Raw genomic sequence first — 25,088 nt, 5'->3', positions numbered from 1 at the left:
CCCCAAATGGATGCACCAACAACAATAGGAGCATCAAAGACCGTGATCTTCAGGAGAAAGTGCATCAATAGCAGTTGCCAGCTTCCCAAGGTCAAGAATATGCAATCTCCATCACCAAAATTCCAATGGCTGGGAAATGGCCCCAAAAGCTGGCAGCAACAATCCAACACCTCTTCCCAACAGCTCTAAAATGAAAAAACGAGATTTCCCTCTCCCTTCAGCCCTATTTAGCCTTTCCCTCACTTGCATGGGAAAGTTTTGCTAAGTGGCAGCTTTCTTAATCCATTTTCAGCAATTTCCAGCCATTTAATTAATTTTCAGAATTAATTAATTCTGAAAATTAATTTAGCTCTTAATCCATGCCTAGAAAATTGACCTTGCTCATCCAAAAATTAATTGGCTAGGCCATTTGCAACCCAAAGTGGTCCCATGCATTAATTGACCCCTGGATAAGTATTAATCCTAGGGGCAAACTGAAACCAAAATTCACCTAGAATCTAAGAAGTGTAACTTGTTACAACTTTTACCTTTGACACCCATCTTTTTCACAAGGTCCTTTGGCCTTCAACTGTGAAAAAGTAGCTTGCACCTCACATGTGCAACACATGTGCGTCTTTTAATTGCACATTTAATTAATCCTTTAATCAAATGTCAATTAAATATAAGCAAAGCATCAAATTTTCATGTCCTCGTGACACCCACACTTAGCAAGGTTCTACTCATGACAGTCTCTGTACACTTAGTGCTTTCTTTTATGGTTGTGATTGAGGAGAGGTGTTGAGAAATATGCAATCGCACCCATGTGACAGCCTCTTTGTATGGAGCAATAGGGTAAGACTCAAACAATTTACTAGTGAGGATGCCTGAATCCCATAAGCACAATGGAGAAAAAGGGAACCATTGTGGGCCTATAAAGTGATATACCTTCTTATCATTCAATGATGGAATACTATTGTACTTTGTCCTTACAGTCATAGTCAGTGTCGTACTCAAGATTGTGTTTATGAGTCGATGCTTCTATCTTGGAACCTAATTCACTTGAGTAAAAGTTGGTCTCTCTAATCTATGTCATCATGAACATTGTCTTTGTGTTCCATCCGCCATAGCCATACGCTAGATCCAAACATGGGCCAGGTGGCACATCAAAATGTAGGCAATTAAGATGATTAATACAAAGTGGCACATGAATAAACGCCTTAACAGCCATGCGATGAGGACATATACGGATGTTATAGCAGAATGAGTTTTTGCAACATCTCATCAATCAGCCCTCATGTCAACAGCGACACTAAGCACCACTCAAAGACATCAAATCTTAGATGGAACACACACCTCAAGTACAAGGTAGTAGAGTAAATGGCAACATAGGGCGACTAGTTGTGAATGCAACACATCAAACAATGGTAGCAAAACGCATGTGTCAACATTTAGAGAACACATTAGCCAATGCAAAATCGTAGCAATGCACATCATCATCAAGTATTACCTTGTGACAAAAGCTGAGCTACAAGTTATTAGTCACACATGAGCAAACAACATCTCTTCTTTATTGTTCTGTGCAAATTATTCTTCTCTTCTTGCTCACCTCAATCTTTCTTTTCTTCAGGTGTTAGAGCCGATAGCCCATCGTGGTCGTGTTGTAGCCCACAAAGATAAGAGTCTTTGACTTGGAGTCGAGTTTTCTCCCCCTTGTCTTCTTCTCCACATGGACAAAAGCATCGCATCCAAAGATGCAAAAATGGGATATGGAAGGCTTCTTTCCAAATAAAGCCTCATAGGGAGTCATATCCTGTAATGCGGAGGTAGGAGACCGGTTGCAGATGTAAACCATAGTAGTCACCACCTCACCCCAAAGGAAGTGAGGAAGGCAGCTATGCTCCAATGTTAATCAGGCAATCTTAAGCATGGTTCGATTGGCACGCTCCACTACACCATTTTTAGATGGTGTGTTTCGATGGGAGTACTCCATCCGAATGTAGTTATCCTTGCAAAACTTAGAAAACAGGCTAGAACAAAGCTCACCGGTATGGTCTACTCAAACACCTTGGACCTTGAGAGACATTTGCGTTTCCACAAACCCCTTCCAATCGTAGAAGTTAGAGTATGCCTTGCTTTTGTACTCTAGAAACTAAGGCCACATATAATGGCTAATGTCATCAATGATCAACATTAAGTACTTGGCGTTCCTAATGGAGGCCGTGCCTATAGGAACGCATAGGTTGATGTGAACCAACTTGAGCGGTGTAGAAGCCCTACGAGAGAGAACCCATGGATGAAGTTGCTTATACTGCTTGCCCCAAACTGTCAGGGCAAACAGTGTAAATCAAAGGAAAATTGGTAAGTCCCTCCACCATCTTCTTCCAAAGAAGACCGCCTAATAACATCAAAGTTTGGTGTCCATATCAAGCATGCCAAAGCAGCCCTAGCTCCTTTGAAGTCCTCACGGCAAGGGCTATGAGTGTATAAAGCCCACCCTCTTGTGCACTTTTTCAAAGAACTGCTCTTGTAGAAGCATCCTCTGTTGAGCTAAAAATACATTACATACTGATTAGCTCTTTAAAACAGCCCCAAAACATGTAAATTACCAAAAGTGTTATTAAACGAGGAGCGATTCTAGAGAGTTTCTATTTTCCACATGCAAAAGCCTAATTTGGGAGGATCCTTCTGCATCCATAAATAGACAGGTTGCCAATCTTTTGGTATTGTGGAGGCTTGGTTTTGTGCAAGATATAAGAACGACATGTAACTTCACAATGTCTCAGACTCCTTCTTGGGATCCTATTATGTCTTATTAGGTTGCTTCATCTTCACTGGAGGTCATGTAGAGGTATTATGGACTTGATGAGGAAGATGATGCTTCACCTTCACCTTCACCTTCACCTTCACTTTCTTCTCCTTTTCCTGACTTCATAATAGATGAGCAATTTGAAGAATTCATGTTCAACAAGTATGGTCCAACTTATCTTCCTTCTACCAGTTTTTCTACTACATCTGGACCAGTTGGTGAGGTTGCTCACCTCTCCAATTAAGGAGGGCATATGGCATTTGGAATGACTAGCGAACCATCTTCCTCATCTTAGCTAGGCCTCATGTCAGGTTCGTATAATCCTTTTGAGTCTTATGAATCAAAACCCTCTCCTGTTTCTTCTTTTGGTGTGCAAGATCTAGATAATTTTTAGTATGTCAATTTCAATCAAGGAGGCTCTAGACGTAGATATACATTTATAGGTATACCTGGAACTATATCTTATGTTTCTTCTGAGTATGGAGTTGGCATTTCTCTTTCTCACTTCTCTCTCATCCTTTCCACATTTCTTGAATCTCTTTCTTTTGCATTTTGTATTTTAGGATCGCACTCCACTTTTGCATCCAACACAGTGGGAGTTGGGTCTTCCATCTTTGCTCCTAGTTCCTTCTCTTTCTCTGCATCCCATGTCACCTATCGTCAAGTAAATGCCACTATGCACCTTGTTACATTGTCAGGGGGAATGCCACCCCTTAACATTATGCCTTACCCACACCCGTAAGTGAGCACATTTGTTTACCCTAGGATGGTGGTGATTGGTATCCCCCTCACTTTCGTTGGACACTCATCTCCTCATCTATTGGCCTCTCAGACATAGTGATTTCGATTTGTTGCTTATGGTGTGCCATCACACACTTCATGGGTCACTCCCACGTAGGGATTTTTGTCCTCTATCCTATGTGTCCCTATTCCTTCTCCATGGGCTACTCATGCGGTCACTATGTCTATATCTAGTCAGTCCATTCCCACTTTTGGATCCACTGTGCACACTTCACATGTGCATGGTGGGCACTTTGGGATTAATTCCCAAGTGTACTCTACTCCCCCACCTTACCCACCCTACCCACTTTTTCTAGCCTACAACACAATTACTCCTATTGCTATGGCCAATAATGCCTTCATGAATAAGGTTTATTTTAATAGGTTGAATTTCACCACTTGGTCGAACTTCATGCAATAAGTGCTTGAATCTCAGGGTATTTAGAATCTAGCAGTTGGTCTTGAGCTGTCAATGGTGAACCCACAATGCCACAACCAATGCTGAGCTAATGTAGGGGTTGCTTCTTGAGTTCCACTCTCAGTTACAACATGTTTTCCTTTCATTTGGTGTTGGAGTCATCTCATTCACCTCTATGCTTTGTGAGATCGCATTTGATGTATCAATCTCGACTTTGAGCTTCCTGAGTTTTCCATTAAGGAAGGGGATGATTTGAAAGTCAAGTTGGCCAAATATATATTGTTACTCATTGAGTTTGCTACTACTTATTAGCTTTATTTATCCTCGTGTGTATTCACACATTATTGTGTGTAAAAGTGCGTGTTTATGTGTGAACACCTTTTATATCACTTAGCATTAAATAAGGGTCAAAGGTGTAGGTGGATACATCAACCTGTATATTCAAACCCTATCACTCGTACTTTCATTACACATATCTCATCTGTCATTATCAATCTTTCTTTCAGCTTGTTTATGTGCAAGAGCACACACACACACACACACACACACTCTCTCTCTCTCTCTCTCTCTCTCTCTCTCTCTCTCTCTCTCTCTCTCTCTCTCTCCCCCCCGCGATGGAGTTCCACTTGCCACAGCCTGCTGGTCACATGCTAACTCCATACCCAACAGTGGTATTAGATCGAGAAGTGAATCGACTGAAGAAAGCGAGACTATTGTTGACCGACAACTTCATGTTGCTCAGCATAAGAAGAAGAAGAAGAAGAAGAAGAAGAAGAAGAAGAAGAAGAACAATAGTGTGTTCAGCAGCCCTGTGATGCCCTTTCCCTCCAGCTTGTGGAAAGTCTTTGACAACCTAGCCACGTGTGTTGACCCACCCATCATCTTGTTTGTCTCTCTGTTGTGCTCCCTTGTGACACATTAGCCAGCCACGGTGATCTTCATCCATGCTATGGCTGATGTGCCACGTAGTCCACCAGCTTGGCCATGCCTTTTTTCCGTCACACTGTCATCAACATCTCCTTTGTCTCCTCGCTATTTGTCTTGCCAAGTCATGTCCATCGTTCATGAATTGGCTGTCGTCACTTGCTTGTCATGCATATTGTCACTGTTTTGATCTGCTACATCTCATTTTGCCTCAGCCATGTCACGACATGGTGATGAGTCTTTCTACCTATTTTGCTGTCTGATTGACCGATTGACTTTTCTCAATTAGTGGGATAAGGTTCTAAGTGCGCTTTCTTCTAATTTCTTCTTTGAAATTTGGGGTTTTTCATGTTGGAGTCTTACACCATCAAGTTGGGGCCTTTGATAACGTGTTGAACATTGCTAGAGTGTCCCTGCCTTCAACATCGGGTGAAAAATGACTTGCCAAGCATCCAATGCTTGGTGATGCTTTCATAAGCGATCAACATTGATCGCAATATCCTTGAGATTAACATCAAGGGGAGATTTTTATCACAACAAAAATGTGAAAAATAAAGAAATAAAGTAAAAATAAAAAATATTAAAAATTAGGTAATTGGAATTAGACACTAGCCATGTACATGCATGTGCGAAGACCTTTCCATTACTTAATAAATAATTGTGTTGGATTCTTTGCTTTCGATGCACAAATAAACCCCTAATCCATTAGGGATGTGGACAGTAGTGGCCATAGCTTCGGCCCATAGACATTGAGGTGTTTGGTGATGCTCCATCATAGTCCACGCCATCTCGATCACATGGCCATTCTTCCACTCTAATATGCCATTCTCTTAAGGAGTATTCGGATTGGCAAACTCTTGGTGAATGCCATGATTTGCATAAAAATGAGTTAGCTATTGGGAGAGAAACTCTTCTCCCTTGTCGGAACGTAGGGTCTTGAGTTTCCTCCCAAACCTGTTCTCTTCAAGGATCAATCAATCCTTAAAATGTGAGAATGCCTTGAACTTTAGAGCCAAGAAATACGCCCATGTCATCTTGCTAAAATCATCAATAATTAGCATAAAATTCAAGCTCTCCTTAGGGAACTCTGTCCTCATGGGTCCATGTAAGTTAGTAGAAATCGGAAACAGCCAGAACGGCCCCCCAGCACGTTGAAACGCCATCTTCGGCACGAAACGGTCACGAACTACATCCCTGAACTATGAAATGTTCCCTGTCCTGTTTTGGACAAGGAACGCCATATGGCATGCCACTCATCCTCTTGCTCGTGTTGGCCTACGCATTGTTTTGCTTGTGTGCTCGTTTCGCTCCCGGTTTGCTCTTGCTCGCCTGCAATTGCACGTCGTGCTGGTGGTCGAGGAAGAAGGTCCGATGATTGGTCATGGTGTGAAGAAGTAAATGTTGACCGCCCATTGAGCGGTGGAGGATCTCGACCATGGACTTACAAGCTTTGCCTATACAAGCAAACTAGTGGAGCAAACAAGTTAATCCATTGAACCAAGCTTTCTATTTCGAATTTTTATTGATTTTAAAATTTCAAAATTACTTAAATATTAGAATATGAAATATCAATTGCCACTTGTTCCCTTTTATGCATAATTAGGTTCGAGCTCATCTCCTACATGAGCCAAATTCAGAGGTACAGTTTTGTCCTAATGTGTCCTTGGAGAAACAAAGGGAGCTTCATGACCGTGTAGTAGGTCAACAAGCTTATCTTGCATCTAGACCACGACACGTTGAAGTTAATCTTGCAACTTTTGTGACACCATCCCCATTAGATGTGTCTAAAGTAGGATCAGTATCAGTATCAGGAAGTGCTACCTCCACACCTAGTGTAGGCATTGTATCGATCATGGCATCAACAATGCCATGTGTTGCACGTAGATAGAGCACACTTGATACTAGTTGGGATTCCAAGAAGAAGGAAGAGGTGGATACATCAGTGGCACCTTTTTTCTATCATGATCACATTTAGTTTTGTGCAGCCAAATCAGAGTATTTTAAGTTGATGTGCAAGAAGATTGGTGAGTATGGCCCTTCGCATGTACCTCCATCATCAGAGACCTTATGCACCACTTTGCTCGACAAGGAAAAGCACCTTGTTGAGCAAGCATTAGTGACTAGAAAGAGCGTGTGGGCTAAAAATGGAGTTTTGTTGATTGTTGATTGTTGATTGTTGGAGCGATACATGCAAGCAATCCATTCATGGCATGGTTGCTTATTCTCGCGGGAAAATGTATTTCATATCTTCACATGATGTATTGGGGATAGGAAAGTCGACAGATGTACTTGCAAGAGAGTGGGTTGTATTGAGCTTATTGACGCTTTGCCCATTTGAAATCAAGTGCATATCACCTTTGCCTTTGATGGTGGGGACCGAAGATCTGTCACCTATAAGGATTTGCCTATACGTTGGACGCATATGAACAATCTCATCTTAAGGAGTAATGTGGCGGGAAGCACCATAGTCCATCGTTCAAAATCCAGTCACGAGACTGTGGGGCCATCATCATTGCATCAGTGGCCGTCAGAGGAACGTCCTCTATCACCTTCAGATGGAGAAAGGCGGTCGATCCCAATCAGGTCTGCCCATGATCAATCAGCCCTTCTATGCTGCTTTGACAACATGTCACAGTGCAGCAAATGAGGAAGCATATGGACAAGATTGAAAGACAAGGCTGTCAATGTATCTCCTTGAGTGGGATCTTTCTCACCAACACATTGAAGGCAAGTGAGGAGGCCAGGCTGTACTTAGCATAAAAAGAAAGCAAAAAATATGGCAGCAAATGCGGAAGCATATGGACAAGATTGAAAGACAAGGCTGTCAAGGTATCTCCTCGAGCGGGATCTCTCTCACCAACACCTTGAAGGCAAGTGAGGAGGGCAGGCTGTACATAGCACAAAAGAAAGCAAAAAATATGGCAGTTCGGCCAGCCAAATCTGGCCGACTGCTGCCAGATTAGGCCGAGCTGCCAAATCTGGCCCAAATCACACTAAACTGGCTGCCATAAATGCTGCAATAAATGGGATCTGCCCAGCCTGCCCAGTGGCACTGAATTGCTGCCAAAACTGCCCAGACACTAGTGACTGCTGAAACAAATGCCCAAATAACTGACAGGAAATGCATAAGTCCCTCCGAGAGAACTGACTGCACCAACTCTATCCTGAGAAATACTAGTCCAGGGGATTTTTTTTCCCTCAGATCTGCAGAGCCAGAAATATATTTGGCATCACAGATTCTCAAAGTGTGATTATATACACACTTGAGACTAGTAGACACAAATAATGTTGCATAGCAGGTTCTTACTTTCCTTTTTTTTGTGAATGGGATCTGATTCTGTCAGATACTAACCTGCCTTTCTCTGATCAGTTAAGTATATTGATAGCAAGCACACCTTCAAAATGTAGTGAAACTTGGATGTGTGTGAGGGTTCCCATACTGTCTTGTGGGGGGAAAGTTTCCTTGGGGATGTGTGGATGCAGCCCATTTAATCAGTGCATTGGAGATAATGATAGAGGGCAGTTTCTCTTTTTGTTCTTTCTACTAGCTTATCTTAGTGAGTAATATTTCTTGGCAGTAAACATTTGATATGTATTGAAACTTTATGGCATTTTTGGAGGATCTCATAGCTTGTCTGATGGTGTTCAAGGTCCATAAGCACTATTTGCTGTGCTGACAAAGTATATATCAATACAGGGACAATAAAAGTCTGACAGGGACAGCACGCTATGCAAGCATTAACACACACTTGGGAATAGGTAACCATTATTTTTACACTATTCTTGAAAGGGGATCCACCTGGCTTCTTGCACTATTGGCAGCTTAGGCTTTTGTTTGAAACACAGAACAAAGTAGGCGGGACGATCTGGAGTCCCTTGGTTATGTGCTGATGTATTTTCTGCGAGGAAGGTAAAATTGGACCATTCTAAGCTTTCAAGTTATAGTGTGATGTTCATTTCTGATACTGTTAATGTCAGTCTTCCATGGCAAGGTTTGAAAGCTGGAACCAAAAAACAGAAATATGAGAGGATTTGTGAAAGGAAAACATCTACTCCTATTGAGGTAAAATATCTCTAATTCCCTTTCTTCCTCAATAGAATGTTCTTCATTACATTGTCATGTTGTTAAGCTCTTCTTCTTTGTCAGTCACTGTGCAGGTCTTTTCCTTCAGAGTTTGCATCATATTTCCATTACTGCCGTGCATTACGCTTTGATGATAAGCCAGATTATGCCTATCTCAAGAGGATCTTCCGGGACTTGTTTATTCGTGAAGGTTTGTGTCCTTCTTTTAGCGAGAGAATGTAGTACGCATGTCTCGAATCTTATTTGTATTTATTTGCATTTCAGTTTGCTTGACTGCAGTAATATTCTTTGCTACACTTCTTTGCTCTTCTAGCAGCCAAAATGATTTTATGTGGTGGTGTTTGAGATGTATGGGGCGTATCTTGCAGTAGATTTGGGAAATAATGCTTGATTCATCGTTCTTGATTTATTCTTTACATGAAACACTGATTACTGGTGCATATGGATATCTTTATGGAGGGGAAATTTTTGATGAGTTTTTGGCCAATGGTGTTATGGTTGTGATTGATCACCTTTCAGGTGAAATGTGTTATGTCTGCCTTGACTATGGATTTGATATATAATGAGTGGTTTTATTAGACCGTTTCAAGATCTGGATGCGTGTTTGCCATGCTAGATAGTTAGTAGGCATGCAGTTGTAATGCTCATCAATGATGGAACAGGGTCCAGCTCTCTGTTCATGCATTCATAATTTTACCATGTTTTCGGAAAGGAAACTGAACGCAATAGCTCTCAGTTGTGCAATTAACTGATTGGCTGAGTGATAGACTAACTAACTGAATGACAGACTGATGTACAGCTGATTGATACAAGTGACTGCTAACTGGTGTGTTTGGTACAAACTCTGTTTATAAATAGCTAGTAATGGGACACCACTCGAGGGTACATCGAATGTGCATGCGTAAAATAGTCGGGCACCAGAGAGAAAATATGGTTTTCCCCAAAATAGAGCTGGACATTATTTCAACAACCCCTCTCAGTGACATTTTGGGTACAAGGTACAAAATGCAGCTGGGGAAACCCCAATGAAGCTGGAGGGATATATCTGAATTTACATAAGTGAATGAGGGGCAGACAGGTAGTCCATTCTTAATGCCAAAAATTACTGAAGATTCACCATGAAGTCCTTCAGAGAAAGGATCATAGGAGGAATGTAAAATACAAAAGTGAATGAGGGGCAAATAAGTAGCCCTCTCTCAATGCCAAAAAATGTTGGGATAAAGGCCCAGTAACCCTTGTGTATAGTACACGCACATTGTACATGTGAATGCACCCTTTATGTGCCCTAAGTATAAATACATTTTATTCTTTGTGTACCAACACATTATTGTTGGTACACTCTAATTGACTCGTACTTTCACTCTTCTCACTCATTCTTCAGTTGCCACACTCTCTCACTCGTTGACTCCTGCTCGACTTCGATCCCTCTCAGTTCTGATCTTGTTTCAATAAAATGGTACCAGAGCTTAAGGTTCTGTGCATGCTTCCCAACATCTTACCAATCAAACACGACGAGTAGGCGGGCGACTGAGCATTTGTGTCATGGACGAGTCATGTTTTGTGTTGTGGACCAGCAGGCATCGACTGGTAGCAAACATGCAAACAGGTCGACGGGAACGTGGACCAACAGGCGTCGACTGGTAGTGGGTGATAGGCAAGCGACCTTTGCAGGTAGGCTTGCAGATAGGCAACAGGCAAGCGACCTTTGCGGGCAGCAGGCGACAGGCAACAGGCGGCGCCGGCGGGCAAGCGTCAGACGTGACGGGGCAGGTCCCCCCCCCGGCGGTCATTTCGTAAATCCTAACCTTTATTTTCTTTCAAATCCTTTCTTGAATTCCTTCTCCTTGGCGGAGTTCACACGCTGGAGACATAGATCTCAAATTTGTGAAGATTCGAGCCAAAAATTTGGGGCTTTTCCCAGATTTGACATCGTTTATGCCTATCAATGACTTTCGAGTCAGAAATTGTAGACATTGCGAGCGGTGACCCAAATTAATTTGGGGATTTTGCCAAATTAGTCAAAATTTTGCTCCATTGAGCAAAATTTCTTGACATTGGATCCCAAAAATTTGGGGCTTTTTATGTATTGGCAAAGCTTTGCTCAGCTGGGTCAGATTGGCTGACATTTATGCAATTTTGGACTTGAAATTTCGGGGATTTGTGCAGAATTTGATAAGTTTCTGCATTTTTGCCCGTGTGGTGGCTGTTTCATATACAAACAGCATAGATTTATTTCTGGTTGAGAAAGAACAGCAGTGTATTTTGTTGGTTCAGCTTGTGCTTTTGCAGATTAGTGCATTTACTCTTGCGTTTGTGATAAAATGGCTGCAACTTCTTCTAGCTCAGACATCAAGAGTTTGATGGAGATCAAACGGTTTGATGGTCATGGCTTTGACCTTTGGAAAGACCGTATGCAGGGCATTTTGTTCCTAAAGGATTGTGAGGATGCTTTGCAGGAAGATAAACCCGCACTAATGTTTGATGCAGATTGGGCCATAGTAAATAAAAAGGCTGTGGCTTACATAAAGATGGGTGTCACTGATGACATTCTGATAGACATTAAGGGTTTAGATAGAGGTTATGGAATATGGGAGAAGTTGAAAACCACCTATGAGATCACCACACCTGTTAATCAGGTGCATTTAATGCGCAAGATGGTGAATATGCAACTCGACGAGTCAAAGCTTGTAGTTGAGCACTTGAGTGCATTTACAGGGATTCTAAATCAGCTCAAAGATGCAAATTTGGACTTTGATGATAAGTTGAGGGCGATCTTTTTGATCATGACACTACCTGACTCTTGGGAGACCTTGGTGGTTTCACTTAGCAATAACCCCAATCTCTCATATGATGGTAGGGGTTCTATCTTGAATGAAGAAATTAGACATATATCTAGTGGAGAAGGCAACAACTGAGCTTACAATGTAAGAGGCAGGGCTGAAAAGAAAAATGCAAATGCAGGACACAGAAACAGGAGCAAGAGCAAAGGAAAGGAAAAGAGTGACATTACTTGCTATCATTGTGGTTGGAAGGGCCACAAGAAACCTGATTGCAGGTACTACAAGAAGGAACAAGAGAGAAAGAAGAATGCGGGAGATAAAAAGAAGAAGGAAGATAAGATAGATACCTCGGAGACAACCAAAGGCAAAGAAAAGGCCAATGTGGCCTCTAGTATGGTCATACAACGGAGTGCTCATGCTCAATAAACTAGCTGGAGCTAAATAAAGTCACAAATACATCATGTATACAAGTCTCTCAAGGCGGTCTGGGGGGAATGGGGGCAAGAAGCCATGGAGGGGGGTATATAGCCATGTGGGGCTGCCTGCTTGCATCACGAAAAACAGGTCCTGGCCGCACCCCCACAATTTGAGTGATATTGTCAGTGGCTTGAGCATTTGCCATAGTTACAGGCTAGGTATTCAGTGATGTATACAACCTGTAAGTATTCGACTCCTTTTCCTACAGTTGGGGATCATTTTCCTGCTATCCAGGATAGTTTCTTGCAATTCAAGACGGTTTTCTTGATAACTTGCTTGCTGTAAACTCTATTCCAATAATTAAAAAATATAGTCAACTAAGCATAAACCAAGCTTAAATCAATTCAAAACATTCTATGGTAGTGGCAAAACATCCCAGCAACAACAAACTATGTCCATATAAGTATCAATGTTTGTATTGTATGCAAGTAGCACTACCAAATATAGCCAGCCCACTGCTATAATCAACAATATTTTCTATGTTAAAACAAGAGTATTCAGACCTCAAAACATCCCCAAAATATCTCATTCAGTTGCCACTCTATGCATGAGTTGATACATGTTTAACCGGTCAGAATATATTGCATGTATGTCAAGTGAAGATGATAGGTATCCTTCCTGCAGACAATAACCAATCAATACCCTGGTATAACCAACAACAAATTAGTCCAAACTTTGGACTTTAAGCACTCACAATATCCCAAAAAGCATCTACCACTCAAGTGGTATGATCCAAGCATTTGTCACTAGCAAATAAGCATCACAAATACTTCAATCTTGTAGGTATATTGTTTCCAAATTTAGGACAACAACCAGTTCATTGTTTCCAGTCTGCAAATAAGCTCCAAAATTGAGTATTTAACACTCTAATATCATGCTCAAATGCATGATGATAAGGGTATATATATTGTTAGGATGAAAGCCACCAATGTCCTGGAATCACCTGTTGTTTACTGTAGTAAACAACCAGTTTGCATAAGTGAGAAATTTGAAAACACTTTCTTCTGCAAAGTTATGGACCATGTCGAAACGGTCAAGGATGCAGGGCCGTTTCTCCAAAAACCATTTCTGTAGCAAGATATAGCTTTTGCAAAAAAAACGGGCTACAAGCATAGTCTCCTTTGATGACATTTTCTTCAGATCTGATATCTTGATGTCAAATGGCCACTACCAAGCCTTCAGGCTTCAGGCATTCAAGCTCTGATACCATGTTGGAAGAGAGGGAGAGAGACAGAGGAGTGCGGAAGATGAGCCTCATCTCATTGTTGTTCTTTGTCCATTATTCTTCCATCATACAAACTGAAAGAGGCTTACGCACATAGGTATGACTAACCAAGACTAATTGTGGTAAGTCACCGACTACATGGACTTATTGAATGTCACACATGTGTACAGTTGTATCCAGCTAATGTCGGTCACACACATAAAGATAGACTAATTGAAGAGTAACGGGAGCTTGATATTCTAACAGCATGTTGGTTACACCAACTGACTTTCCCATTGATTTTTGCTCCCGCTGTAGAACGGAGCACCTCAAGAGCCAGCTTCACTCTCTCTAGCATCAACTCATCGTCCTCTATATAGAGTGCTGTATCATCTGTATACTCGAAGTCTAGCAACTCAGTCTCCTCTCTCGTTGGAAGTCGGAGGCCGCGTAATCCGCTCACATGTGACCTAAGGAAGTGAGACATCGCTTCTGCAAAGAGTAGGAATAGGTACGGGGCCATGGGGCAGCCCTACCGGACTGATCTCTCCAGCCGAAACTCCTCCCTCACCTACCGCCTATGGGAACCTTGCTGGTGGCCGATTTGTAAAGTGCGGAGGCCCTATGGATCCAAGCCTGGGGGAAACCCAACCTCACCATGGTGCCCTCTAGGAAATCCCAGCCCACCCTATCATAAGCTTTCTCGAAGTCCAAGAGTAGTATGGCTAGCCTCTGCCCACTGTGTTGAGCCCACTTTGTCGCCTCAAAGAAGGTGAATACATTGTCTAGGATATTCCTATCTTGGACAAAACGTGTCTGCATGTCATGAATGATGTCTGGAAGCACGGGGCGTAGTCGCCTACCAATCATCTTTGCCAGTGCCTTATAGGCCATTGATAATAAGGTGATTGGTCTCCACTGGGAAAGCTTCAACCGGTCCCTCTCTTTGGGGAGAAGATTGATAAGGCCTGCCGAAAGGCTCCCTGGCATCTGTCCCGAGGTGAAAATCTACTGGAAGGCCATCAGTAAGGGGTCCTTCACCACCTCCCAGTACGTGGTGAAGAAGGCCTTAGAGAGGCCATCCTCTCCCAGGCATTTCTGCCTGTCTCGTGTATGGAAAGCCTCCTCTAGTTCCTTCTCTATGAAGGGGGCTAGGAGGGAGCGTCCCATCTCCTCTGTGACGAGGGATGGGATGTGATCGCAAACCTGCTGTTTGTAGGGCTGTCCTCTGACTGAGATTGTCTTCTGTTGAAAGAGGCGTTTGTAATAGTCGGTGGCAATCTCCATCACCTCGTCTGGGCTAGAGCGAATCCTCCCATATTGATCCTGAAGGCTGTGTATTTGCTCTCCTGAGGTGCGGGGCTGGTGTGCCTGAAAGAACTCCTTGCACATCGTGTCACCCTTCTGTGTCCAGAAGGCTACTGAGGTGTGGAATGAGAACTTCGAGCGCTTGTTCTCTAGGCCGGCGATGGTTGCTCGTGCGTGCACCTCTTGTGTGTGGAGGATGGGATTCCATGGTGTCTCCTGTAGTAATCTCTGCGTAGCTGCTAGGTCCCGTCGGAGTGCTCTCTCTTCCTCCCAGCATTATTGTTTGGCCTGTAGGGCTGCCTCCTGGCAGATACTGCTCGATGCAGCTAGGACCTTTGCAACCTCCTTTGCAATTTGGTCCCTCTCTTGCTCCACTCCCTCATCCAAATCTGCTCAATTTGCCTCTTCACCTCCTCTCTCCTGTAGATCGAGTCGGGGATCTGACAGGATCGTGTATCTAGGAAAGATGTTGGGGAATCAAGTGTAAGGAGGATCGGGCAATGATCGAACAAAGTGGTGCCAGCCAATTGCCCTATCTGACCTTCGCGAGAGCATCCCCGCACTCCCACATAGAATCTATCCAACCTCTTTAGCAGGACTCCGTCTAGCCACCTGTATCCCCACGAGAAGTCCAATGATCTTTTCCTCTTGTGGAACGCTGGGTCTCTTCAAGCATCGCGAGCTTCTACTGACAGTAGGAAGACCTCCCATGCCTCTTGTTGCTCCCCAACCATGCCATCGTAGTTTCTGCCTCTACATTGCTGGTCCTCTAGGGCCTCCAGGTTGTTGAAGTCTCCTCCAACAATCCAGGAGTCCACCTTTGGGAGTCTTGCTGCAATCTCCACCGAGAACTTTCTGCGTGCCCAAAAAAGGGGAACAAGAGAAGAGTGAGGTGAAGATGCAATGCTACATGTTGAAGAATGCTCATGCTGCAGGTGCCACGTAAATAGTGTCTCTCGTGGGAAAATTGTTCACTTGCCCAAGCGCCCTAGTACAAAGATGATGAAAACATGCAATGCATAGGAGGAATGTCGGACTTTGTGTGGTGCCGAGAACCATAAGGATATGCTCGTACTCCATCCCGGGAGGTGGCTCCATGCTAACCAAGTGACCAAGGCAAGAAGAGAAGAGGAGGAAGAAGATGTAGAGAATCCCTAAGATCCAAGATTTCCACCGGAAAGGGAACTTGCAGTAAAGAACAGTAGATAGAGTGAATTGGAGAACTCGAAACTCAACCTCGGGAGAGAAGCCACTAGCTCCGTGCATCCATGTTGGAAGGAATACGAAGGCCTCGTCACCATGTCGCGGCTGAACCTCCGAGGTATCGATCTAGGTGGTACTTGAAGATCCTAGATATCAATAGAAGAGATGACTAGTCGAAGACAACCACCTCTAAGAAAGTAGAGGATGGGTGAAGAACATCATGTGGAGTAGGTTTCCCCTCTGAGGTGGGAGGTGGAGGGGCCCCCGCTGAAGTCGAAGAAGTAGATGCCCCCTTTGAGGGCAAAGAAATAACATCCCCTCTGAATCCCCCACCGAAGTAGATAGGGAATACAAAAACTCATGGATCACGGACTTTGAAATGTCTGATGACGAGGGAAGTGCCGTCGTCATGCTGAAGAAGGTATCTGGGTTGCCGAAGAGCTCCCAGATGTAGCCTCTCGAACTTGAGTAGTTGAGGGTGGGGAAGGGTAGGGCTCAGAATGAGCAAGAGGTGGGCAACAGTGGCTGTCTCTCAGTGGAGCAGGCTGGGTAGCCGAAGAAGAGGAAGGAGTCGAGCAGCCACTATCTCTCGAAGGAGCAGACTGATGAGGAGACGGTATCAAACAATCACTGTCTCTCGATGGAGCGGACTGCAGATCCGTAGGTCGTGGAAACCACTGTACCTGAAAATAAGTGGGAGAAGACTGCCGCTGGCATTGCGACGATCTCTAGGAGGTTGTAGCGCCAATTAATCCTCCATGTGCTCGAAAGGACTTAGTGCGCATTGGATGTGTCTTATTGCCTTGAGCATAGTACTTTGATAGCCGATGTAGAACGATCTCTGTGGCCTAGAAAGGAGAGGTGGCACAAGGAGTGCCTGGTGGAAGACACATATACTCCGGAGGGATGGGGAGCAAAGGTCGAAGTTGGCAAGCATCGGTGGTGTGTCCGGTGATGCCACAGTAGGAGCACCTAGTTGTCCGGTCATCTGTTGTGGTAAAGAAGCCATGGATACCAGTGTGCCTTGATGCCACAGTAGGAGCACCTAGTTGTCCGATCATCTGTTGGTAAAGAAGCCATGGATACCAGTGTGCCTTGTTGAAGAAGGAATAGGTGAGCCACCATGAACCATGAACCGCAATGCCCACCTCAAGGAGTGAGGGTAGTGTGAAGCATGAATTGCAATGTATGCCTCAAGGGGTAGGAGAGTAGTGGAAGGGTCGGAAGTGAGCTGCTAGTGGGAGGAGGATGCGACCAGTAGTAAGAGGTTGCAACCAGTAGAAAAACGCATGAGGAGAGAGAAAGACTAAAAACGTAGGCAACAGGTGAGAGAAAGACTAAAAACGCAGGCATGACAGCTTGTAGGAGAGAGAAAGACTAAAAACGTAGGCAGTAGGACTGTGATGATGTGGCAAGCTATACGGCAGCAGGTCTGCATAGGAACAACAGTCGCTTGATTGAAATCAGCTCCAAAGTGTGTGAAGAGGGCTGGAAATTAGGCGCCAACTGATGGAGACAGCAATGGACAGCTTCGGCTGAGATGTCCTCTGCGAAGGGGGTGTGGGCAGCAAGTTGAAACACCTGAAATTTGCAAAAACGAGATGTTGATGCAACGGAAGAAGAAGAGAAGTGGATGTCGAACCTGCATCCGGTCTTTGCCTTCACTGGAGTGGAGGATCTTTGCCGCTGTTTGAGCAGATCCAGCTCTGATATCATGTCAAAAGATGACGTACCAGTGAGAGTACGGTTGGCGGGGAGGTACACAGAGTGAACTCGGCAAACATGGAGAAGAGAAGAGAAGAGAGAAGAAACTCTGATGAATGGAATGATGAAGTTCCGAATCATGGAGTGAATGTGATACAAGGGACCAAGGGTGCCGTAGCACAAGGAAGATGATGAAGATAGCCACGAACCACGAACCGCAATGTCCTCTTGAAGGGGTGTGAGGATAGTGGAGAGGTTGGAGAGAAGAGGTGACGGATTGAATGAATCAGTCGTGAGGAATGAATGAGAGAGTGGCCTATAAATAGGCATAGTTAGACAGTCTAGGATGGTGCCCCTTTTTGGGGCTGCAAACCCTAAACGCAAAACGCAAAAACACAAACTGCGGGTGCAGGGTGAAGGGTTTTGCAACAGTAGGACAGTTGGTGCGAGGAGGATGTGGGCATGTGTGGCTCATCACCTCCTGTGGGAGGAGGGGGTGGGTCTGGGGGGGATCACTTGTACTGGGTGCGGATTAGGGGGGGTGCTCGGCAAGGGAGGTGGTGGGGGGGGAAGAGGATCGAGGGATGGTGGGGTGATCAGAGGCGTGTGGCGAGTGTGGGGAGAGCTAGAGGCCAGAAAGGGGGGGGGGTTGTGGGCCAGGGTCAGTGGGGCATTCATGGGAGATGGGTGTGGGGGACTATGGGATCTTAGGTGAGGTAGTTTGTGGCACGGGTGGTGGATGTGGGGGACTGTGGTCTTGCCAGGTGGGGCGGGTAGGGGGGGATGCGGAGTGCTCTGCCAGGGGGCGTCGCTCGCCCTTCTGATCCTTGTTGATGAGGCTGTCTCTGAGGAGCTGGCTGTGGCTCCCCTTGTAGTCTCCCTCTTTGTCGTCTCTAAACTCATGTGAAGCCGTCAACGTCCACTTGCGGGCTTGTCGGTAGAGTCGCCTTGGCTCCGAAACGCGTGCAAATTGCTGCCTAATGCCCAAGGTCAGACGTTATGTCACAAGACTGTGACAACTATTACCTTTTTGTTGATTTCTTTATTACATACTTTATTTGGTTTTTCTTTTTGAAAGGATCCCTCTTGAAATCTAAACGCCTAAGTTGCATGGCCAGTATGTGAATCGGACAGGAATGTCTAGTGAGTCAAGACTGGACAGTTAAGGTCCAGTATAAGTCTGGAAGAGACTGACGGCACTATAGATTGACAAGCCTGGAAGAGACTTGTGAAAGTGTATATGGACAAGTGTGTTGAAGAACTAGCCTGGAAGAGACTAGTTCAAAGTGAAGATGGACAAATCTTCAAGAGATTAGTCCATGTGGGGTCATCAGTGGAAATTCACTTTCAGTTGAGCTACATTACAAATTTGGATATAGCCATAGTCTGCAAAGATGGTCAGAAGACTAGTGGGATGCAATGGAAACAACTCCTAAAATTTAGGGAGTTACTATTTTTGGACCCCAGAATCTGTTCGCGTCATTATCTTCGTTTTTGTAGGAGGATTAATCCTCTGGTCTGTGCCGAGGTCAAATTTTGAACCGAGGACAGAGAATTTTAGACCGAAAGGTTTAATCAGGAAAATTGTTACATGTATGCTGTGTGTCACAATTTGGGCATAAATTCCCAAAAGAGAGAGAGAGGGCAGCACAAAAACGAGTTTCAATGCATGGGGGCTCATTTTTGTGAAAGGGAGATGGATTGCTGCAGATGGAGAGCTCTTGAGAGCTGGTCTACCTTGTCTATGATGCACAGAGGCTTGAGCTTGCTTCCTACTCTCTCTCTTTCTCTCCCTGACAGTATGGTTATGCTGCAGAATCAAGGGCCTTTCTTCTGATTCAGGTACAGCTGTGTGGAATATGCTGTTTTTGCATGAGGCAAGAGCCTCTTTTCTCCAGGAACAGGAGCAGTTGTTTGTTGCCCACAAGAAGGAATAGGTGAGGGTGGTAACCTCACCAAGCAAGTGTCTGAAATAGCATTAAATCAGTTCTGATTCTGGACTGTTCAGAGGTTATTACAGAGCCCAATTGATGTCAGAATCAAGGGGCACTTGGCCCAGATGATGCAGGACAGTGCAGGGAACAATATGAGCTGAGAACAGGTGTCGGAACAGGTCTGAACCAGTAATTACAGTGGGCTGAACAGTACAGGGAACAGTACGAGTTGTAAACGGGTTTCAGAACAGGTCTGAACCAGTAAATACAGCAGGTTGAAATGGTCAATTCTGCACTCCAACCAGAAGATTCAGACTTGGGCAGAGTTTCCCCTCCTGGTCAGCTTGATTTGGGTCAGTAATTGTACTGTTATGCTGCCAAATTTCACCCAGAATAGGTGAAAGACAGCCCATTGTACTTTCCATCTCTTTTTAAAAATAAAGAAATACCGCAAGGGGTGCCTAACTTAAGGGCCAACAGGGTGTCTGTGTGGCAACATGAGCATTCTAGCTTCTTGTTTTTCTTCTTGATTCTGTGTCTTTAAGTTCAGGTAAAGTGGGCGACTGTTAAATTGGGTGAAAGCATTTATGTATTTTTGGTTGTACATTACCGCCCTTTCCAGTGAATAGGCCGGTTACACGCTACCCTGGTTGCCCAGTCACAATGACCTGCTGCCTAAAGGAGTGACCTCCTGCCTCAATCTCTAGGAACTCGGGTATACTCTTTGTGTCTTTTACTACCACTCGTACCTTTGGGACTCCTGCAGTTGTCACTGCGTCCGCGAAGGAGGCAGGAAGAACTGTGCCGAAGAGCCGTCCAAAGTCCTCCACTAATTGGCTGTACTCTACCTCCTGTCCGGGGAAAAGTAAGGTGACGGGATATTTGAGAAATCTATTGTGGAGCGCAAATGTCTCCACTGTGAAATCGCTATACCAAGGAACCATGTGAATGACCCCCTTTGTGGAGGCATAGGGTGAGCTCTCCACTAACTCACGAGCTTTGTCCGCAGAGGTGAGTCCAACCATGAAGATCCCTTGGCCCACGAGGACTGCCTTCACAATTTGCGCTGTACCAATGAGTAGCGTGGAGTGGAACCAATCCCGGAGCTGGGCCCTCGATGGGGAGTGTCCAATGATCTGACCAAAGATGGTTGTTTCTTTCAACTCTAGCTCTGTGGCACGGATGGCTAAGAGCTGAGAGAGGATGATGTGCAAGGTGTTTGACTAGGGGGCACTCGCAGAATGCGCCAGCGTCAGACCAGGGGTTTCCATTGCGCATTCCTGCTAGGAACCTACCTATCACGTTGCTGTGCTAGCGGGTGTGGGGGGGGGGGAGTTGCTGCAGGGGAGGAGGGAGCAACTGGAGGTTGTGGGGAGGGAGGGGAAATTGCTATTTTCAAAACGGTGGTGTGATCGCCTGGGTGGGCCTCAAGGCGGAAGAGGCGGGGGAGTGCACCAGGGGCGGGGGTTGGTAAGGGAAAAGGCCCGGGGGGGGGGGGGGGGGAAGGGGGTAGCGAGCCGCCAAGGGAAAAGACGGAGTGCGGGCGGGTGGCCGGGGGGGGGGGGGGGTAGGAAGGGCATGCTTGGTGGTGGGTGGGGGGCAGGTGGCCGTAATGTAGGCAGCGGGCGCAGGGCGGGCAGGAAGGGCACGGTTGGTGGTGGGTGGGGGGCAGCGGGCGCAGGGCGGGCAGGTGGCTGCAAGGCCGGGGGGGGGGGGGGGGGGAAACAGGCGCAGGCGGCAGTTTAGTCGGAGACGGGGGCCCAGCGACGTGATGCGATGGCGGGGAGTTTCTCAAGTGACGCGCTTAATCCTCAGGTTGGACGATGCTACTCGAGCTGCTCTGAAATCCTGTAAACCTATGATATCGTCTTTGAAAGATCTTCCTCTTGTGAGAATACATTGTCCCTCTTTAAAATTGTAAATCTGGTAATGTTTGCAATCCTTGAACCAAGTAATACATCCTCCATGTCATCCAGGAATTTATGATCACAATCAAAGTAAACATCCTCAAGAAAGCGACTAAGAAACTTCTCAATGATGTCATTTGAAGAATATACTCTCCATGGGAGATGGGAGAGGATATTGTTAGCAGATATGTCAGCTCATGTGTTAGTTTGTGCATGCTTTAGGGCTGGGCATTATTTAGATTATTTTAGGCATTTTTTATGGTTTTCATTTTGGTCATATTTAGCATTTATTGCTGGCCGACCAGCATTAAGTGCTGGCTGACCTGATCATATTGTGGGCATATTTTTGTCCTATTTATTCATGCTCCTCCTCCTCAGTCATTCATGCAGCTTATTTCAGCACATGTTATGCTTCCATTGCTTCATCCACTTCTGACATGGTATTAGAGCTCAAGATTGATGCTCTTGCTGTGTTTTCTTTGCTGATTTTAGGATTGTGTTGACCATTGCTGATCAGGCGACTGCTGTTCTGATCAAGGCAACCTGTTTTGTTGTAGTTAATGATGCATTTGCTGACGTAAGTATCCGTACAGCCTGTATCAGCCCCTCTGCTGCTTGTGTTTCTGATCAAGCTTGCATCTGCGACAATTTTCTCCTGTTGGTGGTAGTGTTCAGCCTGCGTTTTGGTGTTTTTGCATCTCCTCCTTGCCGATGACTGCATCATCAGACCATTTTTGCCGTTTTAGGCAGTTTTTGGCTGATTTTTTGACATTTTGCAATAGATTTCTTCTTGTTTTGGTCAGATTTTGGTGAATATTGGATGTAAGCTCTTATTGTTTTGTAGTCTGCTTGTGGTTTGGCTATGTTCCCTCTCCAAATACGTTCTTTTCTCTCCTTATCTTCTCATCCTCTACAGATGGCTCCTCTGTGCACATCCACTAATGATAAGTTACATGGAGTGCTGCAGTGAAAGCTTGGTTTGTGTAGAAGCGGTTATGGTACGTAGTACGTGGAGCTATTCCTCGTCCTCAGCGTCCTATTTTGACACTTGATTATTTTGATGAAGACAACCATGAGGAAGTAGTGCTTACATGGGATTCGGACGATACACAGGCCTATTCGGCCTTGCTTCGATGTATTTCTAAAGAAGTTCTCCTGGCGGTTACGTCTTGCAGGACATCTCTTGAAGTACGGACGAAGTTGCAGCTGATGTACACGGCACCTTCCACCATGAGGGTAGTCACTCTTTATGGACAACTCCAACAAATTACGTTGGGCGCCAAAGATACTGTCTAGTCTTTTCTACTTCATGTGACCCAGATCCAAGACTGGCTTTGGCAAATGCAGTCTGCACTTCAAAAGGATCATCTTATTGGACTTGTAGTCTCCAAACTCCCTCTTGCGTTTGATGGAGTGGCAAATGCTTTGAGGGTGCAAACATCATCCATCTTGTTAGTTTTACACATATGACCTTGATGTTACTTGATCATGAGGCATCTTTTCAATTACAGGGGAGGCTTTCGTCATCTTATGGAGGTTCCAGTGAGGCTTTTGCAGCTTTAGAGAGGGGTTCAAAGAAAAAGACGTCAAATACCTAGTGTTACCATTGTGGGAAGAAAGGTCATTTACGGAAGGACTGCAAAGAGTTAGCGGTTTCCAGGAAGCAGGAGGAGAAGACGACAAAGCAGGATGTAGACTCCTCCGACGAGTTATCCTTTGCCTCAGATTCGGACTCTGATCCTTTGGCCAAAGAGAGAGCCAAGGCGTGGAAAGGACTTGCTTCTTTGAATCGCAGGAAGGGATTGATGGCCCCTGCCTCTGCTACTTAGTAGTGGTAGTGATGACAGCATCCTTTACGACTCTCCAGGATTCCGTCACGACCCTCGAGTCCTAGAGAGAGAGTGTGAGAGGGTGGACAGATGTGGCAATTGTGTCTCATCTATACATGTATACAGATGCATAGGATCCAGAGAGGGACTTTCTTGATGCATTGGTCAAAGTCTGGCAGATTCAAATCTTGGAAGAGGTATTGCCATCCAGGTTTATGATGGGTTGTCTGACAGAGAATAGGATTGGTTCCTAGTCATGATCTCACATGAGGGGACACTTTGGCGGTTTGACCAAAGGCGGGGAATCCATGGTCATGTATGCTCCATAGGCATTTTTGAGGGAATGTTCATGAATGCTACTGAGAAACATTGCGACACACACAGAGATATGCTATGATCTTCTCTATTTTCAGGTGCTTGTACGATCGACATCAACATTAGGTTTTCTCCAAGGCACCTTGGTGGTGGCTTGTGTACCCACTGCTTGGGTATCCATGGTTCTACTTGGTGGTTCTATGTTGTATGGTTTATGATTCATTGTACCATTGTATTGTATCAGATCACCCATGATCTGAGAGAGGGTGTTAGCATATATGTCAACTCATGTGTGAGTATGTGCATGCTTTAGGGTTGGGCATTATTTAGATTATTTTAGGTATTTCTTATGGTTTCATTTTGGTCAGATTTAGCATTAAATGTTAGCCGACCTGATCATATTGAGGATATATATTTGTCCTATTTATTTAAGCTCCTCCTCTTCAATCATTCATTCACCATCACACATGTGGATCTTCTGTTAGAGAGAGGAGCATATGCGATTGTCTTGTGTTGGATATATGGATTCCATTTCCCGAGCATATATCTGAGTTCTCATCTGTATTGTGTTCTTTAGTGTTCCTTCTTTCCTTTCTATTTTGACTTGAGTTCAGCAGTTTATTTCAGCACATGTTTATGCTTCCATTGCTACACCCACTTCTGATAGATACAAGCCCGTTTGGAGATACTCTCCATGGGAGATGGGAGAGGATACATGCCCACTTGGAGACCATGAGGAGGATCATAGGATGAGAGATGCTTTTCTCAGGACTTAGGATTTTGGCACTTTCTTTCACTGTCAGCTGCACATGGTTTGACACCATAGACCTCTTGATAAGGCCTTATAATAGACTATAGTACTTTGCCTTGCAATACTTGTCCTGATGAATTTATTAGTAGCATGATTCTTTTCTCTAGAAAGAAAATTATGCTCTAATATGTGACCAATACAAGTGACCTCAGCCATTGAACCAATCTCCCAACCATCATGAACATTATCTTGTACTAGCGTATGTCCAGTAACTACAATCTCGCATAACATCTATCTCTGAATGGTGACTAGAAATGGGCATGCCAACAAAAGTCATGTTTGCTAAGCTGGAATCAGCCTCTCATGGATTGGGTCCAACTCCTTCATTTGACATGAATCCACAAAAGTAGCCTCACAAACATAAAATCAGTGGGATGTGTAATCATAGACTCAGCAAACAGGGTCTCTACATATGGGCTAGTATTGATGGAGATACACCTCTTCCATTTGTCCTCCGCCTCTAATGGAGCAGATGGCTCCACTTCTAGCACCAAGGGCTCCTCCTCAAAAGCCTTCAAATTTGCAAACTGTGCAATGGCTCACTTGGCCAAATTGTGGTTACCTCTAGTATTGTGTCACCACCTGGAACAGCATTGTCTCACGACCTGGAAAATTTCCCAACAGT

The 25,088-nt window shown here is 44.7% G+C and overlaps 1 protein-coding gene across 1 annotated transcript in view; it reads left to right on the top strand.

The window, feature by feature from the left end:
* LOC148030539 (serine/threonine protein kinase HRR25-like) overlaps positions 1–25,088 on the top strand; it is a 46,764-nt gene that overhangs the window by 12,656 nt on the left and 9,020 nt on the right. Inside the window, exons 7-10 of the mRNA XM_087686894.1 lie at positions 8,605–8,666; positions 8,754–8,817; positions 8,886–8,970; positions 9,055–9,181. Of these exons, the coding sequence (XP_087543020.1) occupies positions 8,605–8,666; positions 8,754–8,817; positions 8,886–8,970; positions 9,055–9,181 (338 nt within the window). The remainder of the gene's footprint in view (positions 1–8,604; positions 8,667–8,753; positions 8,818–8,885; positions 8,971–9,054; positions 9,182–25,088) is intronic.

The sequence above is a fragment of the Lygodium microphyllum genome, chromosome 10 (assembly GCF_053477565.2).
Source record: "Lygodium microphyllum isolate KBCC chromosome 10, Lygodium_microphyllum_v1.1.10, whole genome shotgun sequence".
Taxonomy (NCBI): domain Eukaryota; kingdom Viridiplantae; phylum Streptophyta; class Polypodiopsida; order Schizaeales; family Lygodiaceae; genus Lygodium; species Lygodium microphyllum.
Note: the sequence above shows the minus strand (reverse complement) of the source record. Positions and strands in the feature narration are given on the sequence as shown.